The sequence below is a fragment of the Alnus glutinosa genome, chromosome 10 (assembly GCF_958979055.1).
Source record: "Alnus glutinosa chromosome 10, dhAlnGlut1.1, whole genome shotgun sequence".
Classification (NCBI taxonomy): domain Eukaryota; kingdom Viridiplantae; phylum Streptophyta; class Magnoliopsida; order Fagales; family Betulaceae; genus Alnus; species Alnus glutinosa.
Genome location: NC_084895.1, coordinates 4,393,206 through 4,407,635, shown reverse-complemented (window position 1 = coordinate 4,407,635; position 14,430 = coordinate 4,393,206). Strand labels below are relative to the sequence as shown.

Below are 14,430 nucleotides of genomic sequence, written 5' to 3'. Positions count from 1 at the left end.
TGTTGGTTGTTTTGATGATCAATCAAACATTGTTGTTGGTTGTGGTTGTATTGATGATCAATTGTTGATTATCCATTGTTGGTTGTATTGATCATCAATCAAGTGTAATTGGTTGGTTGGATTGATCAAAGGACACGTGATCGTCGTTGGTTGTTGATAGTATTGATCAATGGAATCGTGATTGTCATTGTTGGTTGTTGACATCTGACCGGCCTTCTTATTTTGTTGTGGGTTATGATCAGTTGTTGGTATTTTCTAGTGAAATGCAATCGGCTTTGGTGGTTTGTTGCAAGATCCAATTGACTTTTTTGCGGTGAGATCCGACCGGCCTTGGTGTTTTGCGATGATTTGAGAATGGCTGTTGGTGTTTTCCGGCATTCGAGTGACCCTAATGTTTTGCAATGAGATCCGACTGCCAGTGTAGTTCTTCTGGCATGTTTTCGACCAGTGTTGAAATTTTTGGGGAATTTTCGATCTTGTTGGGTTTTTGTAGATTTTTGTCTTTGTTATGTTTGGTTTACACATTTTCTTGTTCATATTTTTTCTTAGAGTAAGTGGATATTTTTGTCATTGTAACATTTTTCAAACTATATAACAAAATATGTGAGGCTATATGAGGGGCAACGAGCCTACTCCTCACGAAAGATGTCCAAATACTCATTCTCAATCATAATATCTTTAATCCTTGCTTTGTGTTTCTCCTTTGTGACACAAGTGAAAAATCCCGAACATCTTTGTTGCAGCAATCAAGTAGCTTGAAGGACTAATACGAGCTTAGGAAAACGACAGCCTCAATCACCTCAAATTATGAACTACTCACCTAAAAGACAAGCATAACACTACTTTATAAAAGCAATCTACCCACGCATGATAGGTGAACAACTAGTCCATGCCTAAAATAACGTCAAACCTGTGCATCTCAAACCCTATGAGACTTGCAGACAAGATGTGCTCTTCCATTCTAACAGGACAATCCTTAACCATCAATCTAAACCACTACACTACTGATGAGCCTGGCTTCGGCTTATGCCTTTCCAACAAGAAAGCAATGGTGACAGTAACCAGAGAAACACTACAATCATACTATAAGCCAAACAGACCCCAGATGGTATTTTTTCACGCATATAATTATCGAATTTGAGGGAAGGTTGACCAAGAAGAGAATAACATGTGACATAATTAGGAAATATTGACATTATGCATCCAACATTAGCACTAATAATGCTGCCAACTGTGAGATAATATTAGTTGGCTAGCTCCAAACACGCGAAAAACAATTCCGGCACATAGCAAGTACAATAAAATAGAGGCTTAGAAAACCCACAATCACATAAAACAAGTAACATAAAAACAGAGAAATACCTTGTAGTGTGTCAATAAACTGTTCCACAGTGGCTGTTTGCTCAGGACTGTAGGATTCCCCAGAATGACAATACCATATCGAGCACGTGTTAAGCCTTTTGCTCCTAAACAAAACTCTCATCTTCCAAGAGATAAGCCTTTTGCTCCATGTGAAACTTTGCAGTAACATTTTCAACCGAATAAATCAATCCTTGATTCTCATGAGGGGACTACATTGTAAGTGCTTGCTTAAGAATTTCCTGGATTGTAAGTTCAGAAACAAATCAAGTTGTAATTTTTTTATTGTAGGAATCCTAAACAGATAACAAATTACAAAAACAGAAGAATGACCCCTGGATACAGTTGGCTGATGAGAGGGATGGGAGTAAATCAGGTAGAAGTTCACATCCTTGTTTTGTCTTTATCAATCCTACTGTGTTCAGTGTAGTTATCACAACATGGTAGCACGGGGACACATGCATTAGATGCATATCTTAATCACAAAGTACTTTTGCAACTTAAAAAAAAAAAACAAAAATCACATCTCAATCATATGTAATCAATTTGTTTTACTAAAGCTCTTGTTAAGAAAATTGCCACAAGGCTAATCTTATATATATTAGTATATATTATTTATGTGTTATGTGTGTGTGTGTGTGTGTGTGTGGGGGGGGGGGGGGGGGGGGGGGGTGGAAACAACCACAAGAAAAGTTTTTAAAAAAAAGAGTCGGCATGAGAACCTAATCCTATCAAAATCTGAAAACCGTTTTAACTATTTGTTTCATATCATAAATGAAAGAAATATAGACAGCAAGAATAATCTATGGCAAATGATTTTACATCATGTAACCTATGATGACCTGTAATATTCATGCTACAGGCTTTAATACAATTCATCTATCTGATATAGGAAGTCCAACTAAGAGCCTATTAGAGAGAAAATAGTTTTCCTTTTGCTTGAGTTTTTGGAATTTAGATAATACCAACACAAGAAGATTAACAGGTAAGAGAAGTAGTCAGTGAATAGATATATTAAAAAAAATTGAAAAATAAAAACAAAACAGGGAGGCTACTCAATGTTGTCTTCCTGAGACAATTTGAAAAAAAAAAAAAAAAAAAAACAGAATTAGAAACATTATTTACCCAAAGTATTGAAAAGTCAAACTATCCCTCATCAATTAAAATGCTGAGGCAAACGAAATTAGAAGGGAATTTAACATTTTATACAAAGACTATCTTAAAACTCATAGTTAAGATAAATGCCAGATTATTTTCATTGTTTGAAACTCCAAACAAAACTTGTATCTGCTCTTTCTCAAAAAAGCAGGCATTTTCCTGGAAAATACAGCCTCAGTTAGGGAACCAAGAGCACATCCCAATAAGTTTCAAAAAGATGTGGAAACCAATTATCCATTATTTTGTAGACATTCATTTTACCAAAAAATCATCCAGCTCTGGTGTCTCGAATTGTATACATACAAAGTTGTGTGTGTATACACTCCAGAGAAGCTTAAATAATGTGGGTTGGTGTGCCTCCACTAAAGAGCCAAAATATTCTTACAAATAACCTATGGAAGCTTGTTGAGCCCTGCGGGCCACTGAAATAGCAGCAAGTAAATCTATGAATTCAAGCTACTAATTTTAGCAACACCACAATTTCCGCAGCTAAATAAATATGCAGTGTAAAAATGAGCAACACCGGCCAATATGTATGGATTCATTATAAAGTGGGTCGGGGGATATGTATTGTTATATATACTATTCCTAGTCATTAATAATGCCACTACTGTTTATTGGAGGTATCTTGAGCCGACACTACATAACTAGAGTTTATCCATCTCCTATAATTTGAACATCTATCTCTTACAGAGGGATTCATATCCCAAGCTCTGATATGCTGCCAAGAGTTGAGTACTAACAATTTTCCTTCAAAACTGTTGTTGGTACAGAATTTGTGAAGTTAATAATTCTTTGAACATTTCTAAAGAAACATGAATAAATAGATATAACTCCTATGTAATGAACTTTAAGACTAACAATCATATACGATTTGGCCACGAATCAGTAATATCAGTATCATCAGGGACGAAACTACATATAGACCAAAGAGGGCATGGCCTCATTGATTTTCAAATTCTCTTTTAATATTTTTTTTATTAAGCTATATATATAGGCTTAACAATTAGGCTTCGTTCCTATTAAAATTAGGTTTGACCCCTATTCATATTAACCAAAGATAGTGTTCTTCACTATGCCAGTATGGATTTGATTACCGTTGATGCTAGATTTACAAAAAGGAAAAATGATTTAGGAAACCCATCGTGAAACAGGCTCGTGCCTGCAGAATTTACAACAATCATCTTATTTATAAATAAAGACAACCTATAGCTTATTTACAAGAGCACAAAATTGACAACAGTCAGATTACTTTGATAAACGGAAACCTTTTTTTGGTTTTGAAAAACTATTTATTTTGTTAACTTTGTTATATAAAAACCAGCTTATTTTGGAAAGCAAGTACCAAAGGCAAGGGAAAGAGAGAGTTAGGAAATCAAATAATCAACTTTCAGCAACAAGTCCCAAATATAACCCAGAATACCCCCTTAAGGTAGATACAACCAAACTAGCAAGCAATAAAACAAGAGGAAAACCTGCAGAAAACAAATACCTTTTACAAAGGCAAGGAAGTAGCACAACAAGAGATCATTAAAAATCAACCTACAAAAAGTGAATAAATAGCACAACTGATATTTTTCATATATTATTGAGCATTTCTCTAATACAAGCGTAAACAAACTCTATATATCTGTGATGAATCGGATATTTTTAAAGGTTAAGCCTGACTTCTCGCCCTGCACCTACTCGAGCTTTGGGGAGAATGCAGGAAAATGGGGTAAATGTGGTGACAGATTGTATTGCTCCAATATGACCAATTATTGCCTAAAACCCAATAGGAATAAAAGGTTTAAAGCCAGAAGTATTTATTTAGTGTATTGTTTCAGACTTGCTGTTGCCCACATAATTCACCAAATGAGTCCATCAACTTGACTTCACCAAAAGTTCAAGTCAACACATTGTGTAGTTCAATGTGTAAATACTCATCAACTTTCCTTTAAGAGTGATGACAGTCTTTCATTGCCTATTTGGTCAACAAAATTTAGCAGGTCCTTTGCAAGGATTAAATAAAGAAATTCAAAAGAAGGCAAACCTTCGTATAAAATCTGAGCTCCCGGTAGTGGGTTGGGCTGTACTTTCGCTTGCTGTTTCCAGATTGATGGAAACAAGACTCCCTGAAGAAATAAATCCACCAACCTTCAACCAGTGTTCAGTATAAATCTAGTGGCATATTACGTTATGAGCGTGTATTTGGACAAGGTTTTGTGAGCACAGGAGGGATAGGTATGCCTTACTGACTGCACCTGCTCTCTCTCTCTCTCTCTCTGTCTCTCCATTTTAGATAGTTGATTATTTGAAACTCACCAAACACAAATCTGTATTCAATTATTTGAAACTCACCAAAACACAAATCTGTATTCAATTAAAACTAACACGATCATTTTATTTCAATTGCTGGAAACATGAATCGCATAAGTAAATCCAATTTCCATTATCTTTCCATTTTTCTCCAAATCTCCAGCGATTTCCATTTGAAAGAAGGGCACAAAGAAAAGAAAACCTGGAAGCGGCAGCGGGGTTCAAGGGCGGAGGGGTCGTGGACCATCTGGAGAATGAGGAGGCGGCGGTTGCCCAAGGAGGGCTTCGAGGAGAGAGCTCTTGCCGTCGGATTGGCCACCCAGGACCACGATCTCTGTAATCCGGAAGGCCGCAGCCGCCGCCTGGAGATGGTTGTAGGCCTCGAACCGAGAAAAGCGAGCCGGAGACGGCGTTGGGGTTGGGGTTGGGGTTGGGGTTGGGGTGTTTGCGGAACTTGTCGGAGGGGGTCTTGGAGGGCGTGCTGAGAAAGGTATTGGTGGTCACCATTGGAGAGAGGGAGAGAGAGGGGGAACGAGGGATGGGAAACATTTTTCTTTCTATATTTTTGAGAGCAAGAGGATGGGGACTTATTTGAATTTGAATTTGGCTCACGAAGCCGTTGGGGAAACGGATCTTTAAATGAAATGCGTCTCTTTAAAGAAAAACGTTTCAAATATTTGGTTTTGGGTTTTTAAATCGATTTTTGGAAAATGTGAAATTGAGAATTATTGTGGGGGCTTTATTTGAAAAGAGAAATACTACCTTATATACAACAATCCCACTACTATCTCACCCGATCCTACGTTGTTTTATTATTATTTTTTTTGGAAAAATTATAGTTTAGACTTCTAAATTGTCGGTCATTTTGAAAGTAGCTACTCGAACTACTAACGCTTAAACTCTACATCTCAAACTACCAAAAAATTTTAAAAAGGCATCTTTTGTCAAAATATGCCTATAATACCCTGCTACATGGCAAACTCTCAATTTTTTTTATTGGTTTTGGTCCTTAGAGGTGGTCAAACCACCCCCATGGCCAAAATGAGGGTGGCCGGCCACCCCCTGGCCAAGGGCGGTCAACCACCCCTCGTTTTGTTTTTTCTTTTTTTCAATTTTTTTTTAAAAATTTTATTATTTTATTATTTTTAATTAATTTTTAAAGATTTTTAGTTTTTTTTTATATATATATAGTACCACGTGTCAACCTAAGCGACTGACACGTGCCAAGTCGTTAAAATTTGGACAAAAAATTTAATAGAGGTACTAACTGAGTTTTTACCCCTAATTCAAATATCATATTTGATACAAAATAAAAATCAGGTACTAAATTTAAAATAGCTTAAAATCCAAATACCATTGGAATATTTAACCCTTTCTTTTTTTAATATTTTTGGATAATGATTATCCAAATCAACTAGATGACACGATCGAACACTTGGTAATCTGAATCATAATAGTAATCACCTATTTCGAAGTAATTACCATATGCACTTGAATCAGATCAAAGCTAGCAGATAGAAGTAATTGTTTTCAATCTCCTTCTTTATTAAACACAATCATATATAAAATTAAACCAAAGTACTCAAAAATTGTTCAAGTCGATGTAGTTGATACACAGTACTGTCATAATTGATGATTTATATTTCATTTGTTTCGACATAAAATGATTTTTGTCGTAAAATTATTTTCGGAAAATTATTTTTTTAAAAATATTTTTCGTCGAAAACATTTTTTGGTGTTTAATGCATACGGAAAATCACAAATATTTCTTATATTTTCATTAAATCATATTAATTTATAAAAATCAATTTTTATTCACAATATATAAATATTAATGTAAAATAATATAAAAATTATCGGTGATGAGATTCCGTCACTGATCGGCAGGATTCCGGCCATTTTCACTGAATTTTGGCTAGTGTTACCGAAATCTGGACAGTTTCATCAAAATCTGGGTTGGTCGAATACTGGCGAAAAATGGCCGGAATCTGGACATTTTTTGCTGGAATCCGGTCAGTTGGCCAAAATCCGACCATTCTAGTCGTCGAAATCTGGGCTGATCGGATTCTGGGGACAGTGGCCGAACGTTGTCAGATTCCGGCACCGGCTATATTTCGATGGTGGTCAACTGCTTGAATATGAAGGTCGACTGCGTCGTTTAAAAGAGGGTTGAATGCGTCTGTCCTTTAGGGAATATGATTTACACTTTTAAAAAGCGTAAATCATTTTCTGAAATTTACTAAGCTTTTTGGTCAAATGGAAATCATTTTCTGATTGACTATTATTTTCGCCCCCAACAAACACTGAAAAATGCCAAAATCATTTTTCAGAAACCATTTTACACTGAAACAAACGGAGCATTCGAAGAAACTAATTAAAGAAATTATAAACCTTCATTATTTTTTATCCCGCAAAATATAATAAATAAAATAACCAAAAAATTTCCTTTCATAATTAAAAATTTCAATAGCACAACAGCACAAGTTGAATCAAGGTCATCTTCGAAAATTTTAAGGTCAATATTTTATTTAATTACATCTAATAATGTACATGGTACACAATATTCAAAAAATGAGACATGTTATTTAGTACACTTGGGTTCTTCTCCCATCTTTCCATTTTAAAAATTAATCATTCGATTTAAAAATTTACATAGGATCCACGTGTGGGTCTTACAAATTCAATGATTAATTTTTTTTAAAAAAAAAAAAATTAATAAGAGAATGATAGAAAAATATAAAAAATAAAAAAATAAAAATAAAAATCTCTTTCTCAATATTTTGACAGTATCGCCTAAATTCATTGATTTGGTATAAGCGGTGGCTTAGAAGGGAAGTCTTTTATGCAATTGAAACCTTTGCTTAGGGATGGGCAAATTATCCGATTACCAACTACCGAAAACCCGCCGACCGCCAACGAACCGCTTATCGAAAAAAAAATGTAATTTCGAATTTACTATTGGGTCGGTAATCGGTAATAGATAGTTTTTGGCGGTAGCCGACCCGACCCGACCCGACAATGGTAAGGTGTCTTTTTTACTCCTTATTATGAGTAAAACGAAGACGTTTTGCAAATTCTAATGCGACTATATATTCGTATTTTTCGGCCTAAATTCACAACTTCATCCTTCACGAATCACACAGCGCCCTAACCCTTTTGCTCCCGCCTACTTAAAAAAAATCCCAGAATCACTCCCTGTCGCCCGTCCGCCCATGCCTGCACCATCCCCAGCTTCTTTCTCTCTCTCACTTTGGATAACGATTATTAAAATCCAAAGTTCAAGGCACTTTGCGAAAATTGCATGGCAAGAGGCCGACACTAGGGTGTGGCCCTGGCTTTCTGATTCCCCAAGATTATGCATTGTGTCCCTTCCTCTATCCTCATTAAAATAACAATTATACAAAAAAAAAAAAAAAAAAAAAAAAAAAGTTCCAAATAATCAAATTTAAAAATTATGGGTCATTTGCTTATTCTGCTGGAAATGCTATTACCTATAACTTTGACAACGTAACTGTGTTAGTCATTCCTAGTTGGTCCAATTTTACCTAAAGCCTAAAGGGGTGTTGCCGCATTACAATTTTAACTATAATTATTTTATAAATTGACATGACAGCATGTAATTAATAAAATAAGCATAATAACTAAATTATCAATCATACAATTTTAATTATAAAAAAAATCATATACTCTTAACTATTTTACTTACAAAAAAAAAAAATCATACTGTCTTAATTATTTTACGAATTATAAATTACCACATCAATTTGTTAGAAAAAATTTGAAAAATTACGACTGTTATTATAAAGTCACTTACAAACTGTGGTGATGTATGGTTGACTTTGTAAGGAACAATTTTTTGGAAAATGATCATTTCCATTCAATTCCCTTGAGATGCAAAGAAATCATTGCATGATTATAATTTTATTTTGTTACATTTAAACGATATACAATATGTCACATCATTTTTTAAATAATATGGTAACATATTCACCATATGATATCATGTACACCATTAACACAAAAAATAAAATATTGATCATAAAATAGCTCATCTCCATTTCAATTTAAATAGAGAGAATCTTATTCCTAAATTTTTTGATCAATTATAAACTTCCACATTAGATCGTTAAGAATTTAATAGTAAAAATTGTAATACTTGACCATTCTTTTACGAAAAGTATAATTTAACTAAGAGAATGTGTTTACAGCATCAAAACAAAATTCTCAGTTCATTACAACATCAAGACAAAACGTTCTGGTGATCTCTCAACATTTTCACATATTCTGTTTACTAAGAACAACATTTTTCACATATTCTCTCAACATCAAATACATCCTGAAGCAATCAACAACATAATTTCATCAATTTCCAAAATCAAGAGCCAACAATGTTAATCCAATGTGTTCAGTTATGCAGTGGCTTTCAAAAGAGCAATTTTGTAGGAGATAAACAATCAAAGCTGGAACAAAATATCAATGCAGCAAAGCAAGGCAATACGTTTTACAACATCAAAACAAAAATCTCAATCCATTATATTGGAATAGTGAACTTAATCCTGAAAGTATACATTAGAACCAATTAATCTTAAAGGTACACCTCAGACCTATCTAAAGCAGAAATCTCAATCCAAGGTACACCTTTGAAAAAATATACAGTTCTAACTCGAATAGCACCTCCTCTCCATACAAAAACAAAGTAGAGGGTGAGTGCTTCTAACGTGTCAATAACAATCGAATAAAGAATAAAAGTATGTTATATAGCGAGTGCTTCTAAATTCTAATGCACAACATTGGTTAGACAAAGGAAAATGCCGCCCACCATTTTTGTGCAATGGTAGCTCTTCAACTCTATGCAGGCATTAGAAACGCGCTCTCGAACTCAAAGCTACAAGGTGTCCTCGTACTGAAAGCAACAAGAAGACTCAGCTGTGAGTGCAGCAACCGAGGTGGAGACCTTGCACCCTCTGCAGATGTACCGCGGCAGGATGGCTTCAATATCCTCAATGCCAAGGCAGTGAGTGTTCAGCCACACATCACAAATATCACATGCAACCATCCTCTCCCCGTCGTCATCTTCAGTGCCGCATATGCACCTCACTGTTGAATTTTCAACCCCAGCTTGGCACCTCAGAGGATTCTCCAAAGCTAACCCGCTACCTATAATAGAAAGGCCTATTCCTGAGGCTACTGCTCCAAGAAGAACTGCCTCATCCTTGAAACCCTCTAGCTCCTCAATCTCCATAACCAAAAAATTTTCTGCAACGCAGTATGTATCCCTCACTGCATTCTCCACCGCCTGTTTTAACTCTCCAACCGTTGCATGCAGTGGAACAACCACAACAACTTCCCCAGGTGGTAACCCCTTCTGCAATTCAGTTTCTATCTCACCCAAAATTGGAATCAATCGGCAAGTAAATGTCAGAAACTGATCATTGTCATCAATAAATGGCAACTCCTTCACAAAATACTTGCTGTTCAGCACTGCCTGAGTTGCCTTATTTACCCAATCCGATCCAGGGTAATCCACCAGTATATTTCTATACAAATAAACCAGATCACAGTAAACATCAACTCCTGGTAACGGAGCTGGTGCTGAAAAGGGCTTTGGAAGTACTTCTGTGTCTGGTTCAGAGGACTTAATCCCATTATCAAGCTCATGGAGTGAGTATTCATAAATTCGAGTTGTCGGGTTCTTCATACGACACATAACATGGGTTCCTACAATCACATTGTCCAGTGATTTTAGCACATAATCCAGCAGACCTGTATCACCAATTTTAACTCGAGCTGCATCTCGCAAATCTGGTCGGGTCATCTTGCCGTGACAGAATTTTCCAGCGTTATTCTCTTTCAATGCATTTACAATCACTTCTGCAGCATATTCTAGTCTTTTTGCAGGCCTGTTGCCATCCTCCATATCGGCGATTACACTTTTTAAACTTCTATGCTCCATTGATATTCCCTTCACCAAAGGCTTGTTCTGGAGGATAATTCCGGTTGATGGTTTTGAGGTGGAAGATGAAAGAGCAGCAGTGGCCTTCTTGTTTATATGCACCGGAGCATGAGACCTGATAGTTAGCATGAACCCGAGAAGATCATTGAGTGTCAACAGCTGGGCTTCACTCATATCTCTGTAGTGACGAAATATTTGATTGATTTCTCTGCATTTGTCCGTGTCACTAAAATCTTTGACAATTTGGTCAAGTTCCAATGAGCTAAGATCTTGCATGGCTCCATAATAATCATGTTCTGACACTCCAAAGCCTCCACGGCAGAATTTGTATCCCCATTTACCATACCAAGAATGACCATAACCAACCCCATAGAGCAACCGAAGATCCATGGACTTCTTCCTTGACAAATCCTGAACTGTGATTTTCCTAAAAGAGAGCAAAAAACTGCATAAATTCCAAGTCTTTAATGTTCATAAACCTAAAAGAAACCAAGTAATTTGGTGCTTTCACTTACCGGGTTCGAAGTTTTGTGCAAATCCGGTACCACAAATCCATGAGTTCTTTGCCACGGAGATGTTTTGAACCCCCCGCAATTCCATTGATGTAGAGCAAATGACCAAACCCATTGCAGTGAATCAGCCCGTGCAAGAGATGGGTCTGAAGATCAACAAAGTCATCAGCCAAAGGCTTATTCCACTCATCAGCTGCTGGGATTATCAAATGATAATTTCTTTTTGATATATACAAAATGATTGCCCCAACCTAAGTAAGTGAAAAAAGAATTAAACACATATATCCAAAATCAAAAACCCTAGCTATCTCTCCCATCAATATGAAAAGAGCCACAAGTCAATGGGCTTTCTTTGAAACTAAAATTTTAAAAATGCATTGGCATAAAAATAATAGATGAATAAATAAAGCCAAAAGCATATAGAGAATAAGGCAACAAACGACCACAATAATAGATAAAACTTTTTTGAAAATTGAGTTTGATCCAACAAACTACTTTACAAACTTGCAGCACTGCTGGTGATTTAGGCTCATCAAAGAATCCATGTCATACAAAATTTCAGGGCCCAATATTTCATTTTCAATAACTAAGTCCTAGTTAAAAAAGAAAATAATGGAACGTTGGTAAAATCAATTTGAGAAAAAGATTTATGTTACAAGCACAGCTGCCAAATATCGTATGGTGAGCATAGGCAGATAGTCCTGTGATGTAGGAAGCTAGGGGGTTTGCATTGCAAATGCCTCATTCGATACTACTAAATACGTTTTGCTGCATCTAATTCCACATATGTAGAATTCTAATTTAGTCTTTTTCAGATCAGTAAACAAAGGGTAGAAACATGCAAGAGCCTCCCAAGTCAAGCCAATAACATCCATGATATTTCCAATAACTCCTTTAACCTAAAATAATTTTATTTTATTTATGCTGAACTAGTTCAATCAGATGGGTTTAAACCCCACATAAGGCACAGTGAAAATGCCTTCCGAACCACAGTACTGTCCCTAAAGAATACCTTATTCCAACAGGCTACCAAATTTTGCCACTTAAAATTTTGGGTTAATTATAAAGCCCCCCCCCCCCCCCCCCCCCCCCAAAAAAAAAAAAAAAACAATACGAGACGTTTTTAAAGTAGCCCCCTGATCTACCATGTGTACTAATAAGACCTCCCAAACTTAGGGGGTGGTTCCCCCATTGGCCAAAATTTGGACTTCATATTTTTTTAGTTTTTTTTTTTTTTTTTCTAAAAAAAAAATTATTATATATTTTGAGTCTTTCTTTGACTTTTAAATTTAATTTTTAAAATGTTTTAATTTTTTTAATTGAATATATGACACGTGACAAGGGTATTATAGAAATATTTTGACAAAAGTGGTTTTTTTGGCACTCTTTGATAGTTTTGGGAGTCATATTCATACACTTGATAGTTCAAAGGCTACTTTAAAAACGACTGGTAGTTTGGGGGGTTTTTTATAAAACCCTAAAATTTTACACCAAAGCTGCCGACCATACAAAAAGTAGGGTGGGCAATTTGGGTTGGCGTGTCGGGTTCGAGTCAACCCACTAACCCAGTTAGGTCAACCCGAATCCGACACGATTATTAATTGGGTGGTTGAAACCCGTAACCCAAACACGATACGACTAACCCATCGGGTTACCCGGCATGACACGATTAAACAAGCAGGTCATGTTAAACCGACACGACCCGAATTTTTTAAAGATTTTTCCAAAGCAGAATTGTGTTTACTTTTATGTTTTCTTGGTAATAAATTTTGTGTATATGATGCTAAGCTTGTTACTTTTAGGGAAATGAATTTAGGGTTGGCAAAGAACAATACGAAATGAATTTAGAGTTCCAACTTTACAATTTTGATATATATATTTTTAAAAAATATTTTAATAAGTAAATGGGTTGAACACGCCAACCCGCAAGTTGGTGGGTGACCCAATTGCTAAATGGGATGTAAATAGGTTGGTGGGTCAACCTGAGAATTGACATACCAACCCGTTTATAATTGTGTTAGTAAATGGTCAACCCGTCAACTCGTTTAGCCTAAACTCTAATTCTATAATTTCGTATCGTGTTAGTGTTAGGTTCGTATGTTATGTCAAAATTGCCACCCTAATAAAAAGCCACACTCTAAATAGAGCTCTAACCTGAAATTACGATTATAGCCATGACATCGTACCATCACCAACCCTGACTAAATGGAAGCATAACAGCTTTGGTGTCGAAACAGCTCTTTACATGCTTTGGACAGTTTTCTAACAGCTCTATGCACTATATCTATCGATTCAATTCCAATCCCAAAATCAAAAAACCCTATCTATATATCTCTCCCATCAATATGAAAAAACCACCCAATACTCAAAAGTCAAAACCCATATGAAAACGAGATAACCCCATATATGAAAAGGATATATCCTTACCGGTGCATCGACAGTGATCGCAGTAGGGCTGCTGAGTTCGCCGGACGTCCTCCACAATGGTGTAGAGAGGGACAACGACTTCGTTGGAGGAGCCGTGCCCAAGGCGAAGTAGCGTGCGTCGGACATGCTTCTGGTGTGGTTCGGCGCACTCTTGAAGCAACAGCCGGATGTTGTCGCGGAAGGCGCCCTTGGGGTCGATGGGAAAACCTGCGTCGGCGAAAGTGTGAAAATCGTAGACGTTTGATGCCGTCCGCTTCCTCTTCTTACAGGCCGCCGCAATAACAGACATTTTTCTGCTTTAAAACCTCAAAACAGAGAGACGTGGTTCAGAGAGAAGTCAAAATGTGAACTGAAATTATGGGGATAACCCTTTATGTGAGACTTAATTACGAAATTACCGCGAAGTGTCCAAAGTGATGGGGGTATCGTAGTCATTTCACGATATGAACGATGGAAGAAGTCTTGACTCTCTAGTTGGTCAACAGGAAACGTGACAGAGAAGTTATCTTAAATTACGACTCTCTAGTTATATCCGTTGGACTGTTGCACTTCACTTCACTTAATTGCACACTTATCCTAAATTGAAGAAGGGGGTTTTGGCCATAATAACTGCGGCTGAGTTCCTCAACTATCTCACCTGAACCGGTGTTTCTAAAATTCTTATTTATCTCTCTGCTCATTCTGAGGAGGAAGAACTGTCTGCTCTGTTTCTTATGTCATTTT

The 14,430-nt window shown here is 36.4% G+C and overlaps 2 protein-coding genes across 3 annotated transcripts; both read right to left on the bottom strand.

Moving 5' to 3' along the window:
- Positions 1–891: 891 nt before the first annotated feature.
- LOC133879325 (uncharacterized) lies at positions 892–5,385 on the bottom strand. Of its 2 annotated transcripts, XM_062317850.1 has the most exons (3): positions 5,018–5,385; positions 4,550–4,631; positions 892–1,601 (listed from the first exon to the last, which is right to left on the bottom strand). In XM_062317850.1, exons 1-3 carry the CDS (start codon positions 5,362–5,364, stop codon positions 1,572–1,574), a joined length of 459 nt encoding a protein of 152 aa, XP_062173834.1. In that variant the 5' UTR covers positions 5,365–5,385; the 3' UTR covers positions 892–1,571. The 2 variants fall into 2 exon arrangements, with proteins under 2 accessions (XP_062173834.1, XP_062173835.1); XM_062317851.1 differs by lacking the exon at positions 4,550–4,631.
- Positions 5,386–9,327: 3,942 nt separating this feature from the next.
- Positions 9,328–14,021, bottom strand: LOC133880541 (PHD finger protein MALE MEIOCYTE DEATH 1-like). Its single transcript, XM_062319490.1, has 3 exons — positions 13,708–14,021; positions 11,284–11,531; positions 9,328–11,195 (listed from the first exon to the last, which is right to left on the bottom strand). Exons 1-3 carry the CDS (start codon positions 13,831–13,833, stop codon positions 9,701–9,703), a joined length of 1,869 nt encoding a protein of 622 aa, XP_062175474.1. The 5' UTR covers positions 13,834–14,021; the 3' UTR covers positions 9,328–9,700.
- Between the last annotated feature and the right edge of the window lie 409 nt (positions 14,022–14,430).

Excerpts from the sequence above, each read along its gene's own strand:
- LOC133880541 (XM_062319490.1), bottom strand. The coding sequence starts at position 13,833 with ATGTCCGACGCACGCTACTTCGCCTTGGGCACGGCTCCTCCAACGAAG. Across the intron at positions 11,532-13,707 it reads CGATCACTGTCGATGCACCG|GTTGGGGCAATCATTTTGTA; the intron begins GTAAGGATATAT and ends TCACTTACTTAG. Across the intron at positions 11,196-11,283 it reads TGCACAAAACTTCGAACCCG|GAAAATCACAGTTCAGGATT; the intron begins GTAAGTGAAAGC and ends GCTCTCTTTTAG.
- LOC133879325 (XM_062317850.1), bottom strand. The coding sequence starts at position 5,364 with ATGTTTCCCATCCCTCGTTCCCCCTCTCTCTCCCTCTCTCCAATGGTG. Across the intron at positions 4,632-5,017 it reads AACCCCGCTGCCGCTTCCAG|GGAGTCTTGTTTCCATCAAT; the intron begins GTTTTCTTTTCT and ends TTATTTCTTCAG. Across the intron at positions 1,602-4,549 it reads AGCTCAGATTTTATACGAAG|GAAATTCTTAAGCAAGCACT; the intron begins GTTTGCCTTCTT and ends CTTACAATCCAG.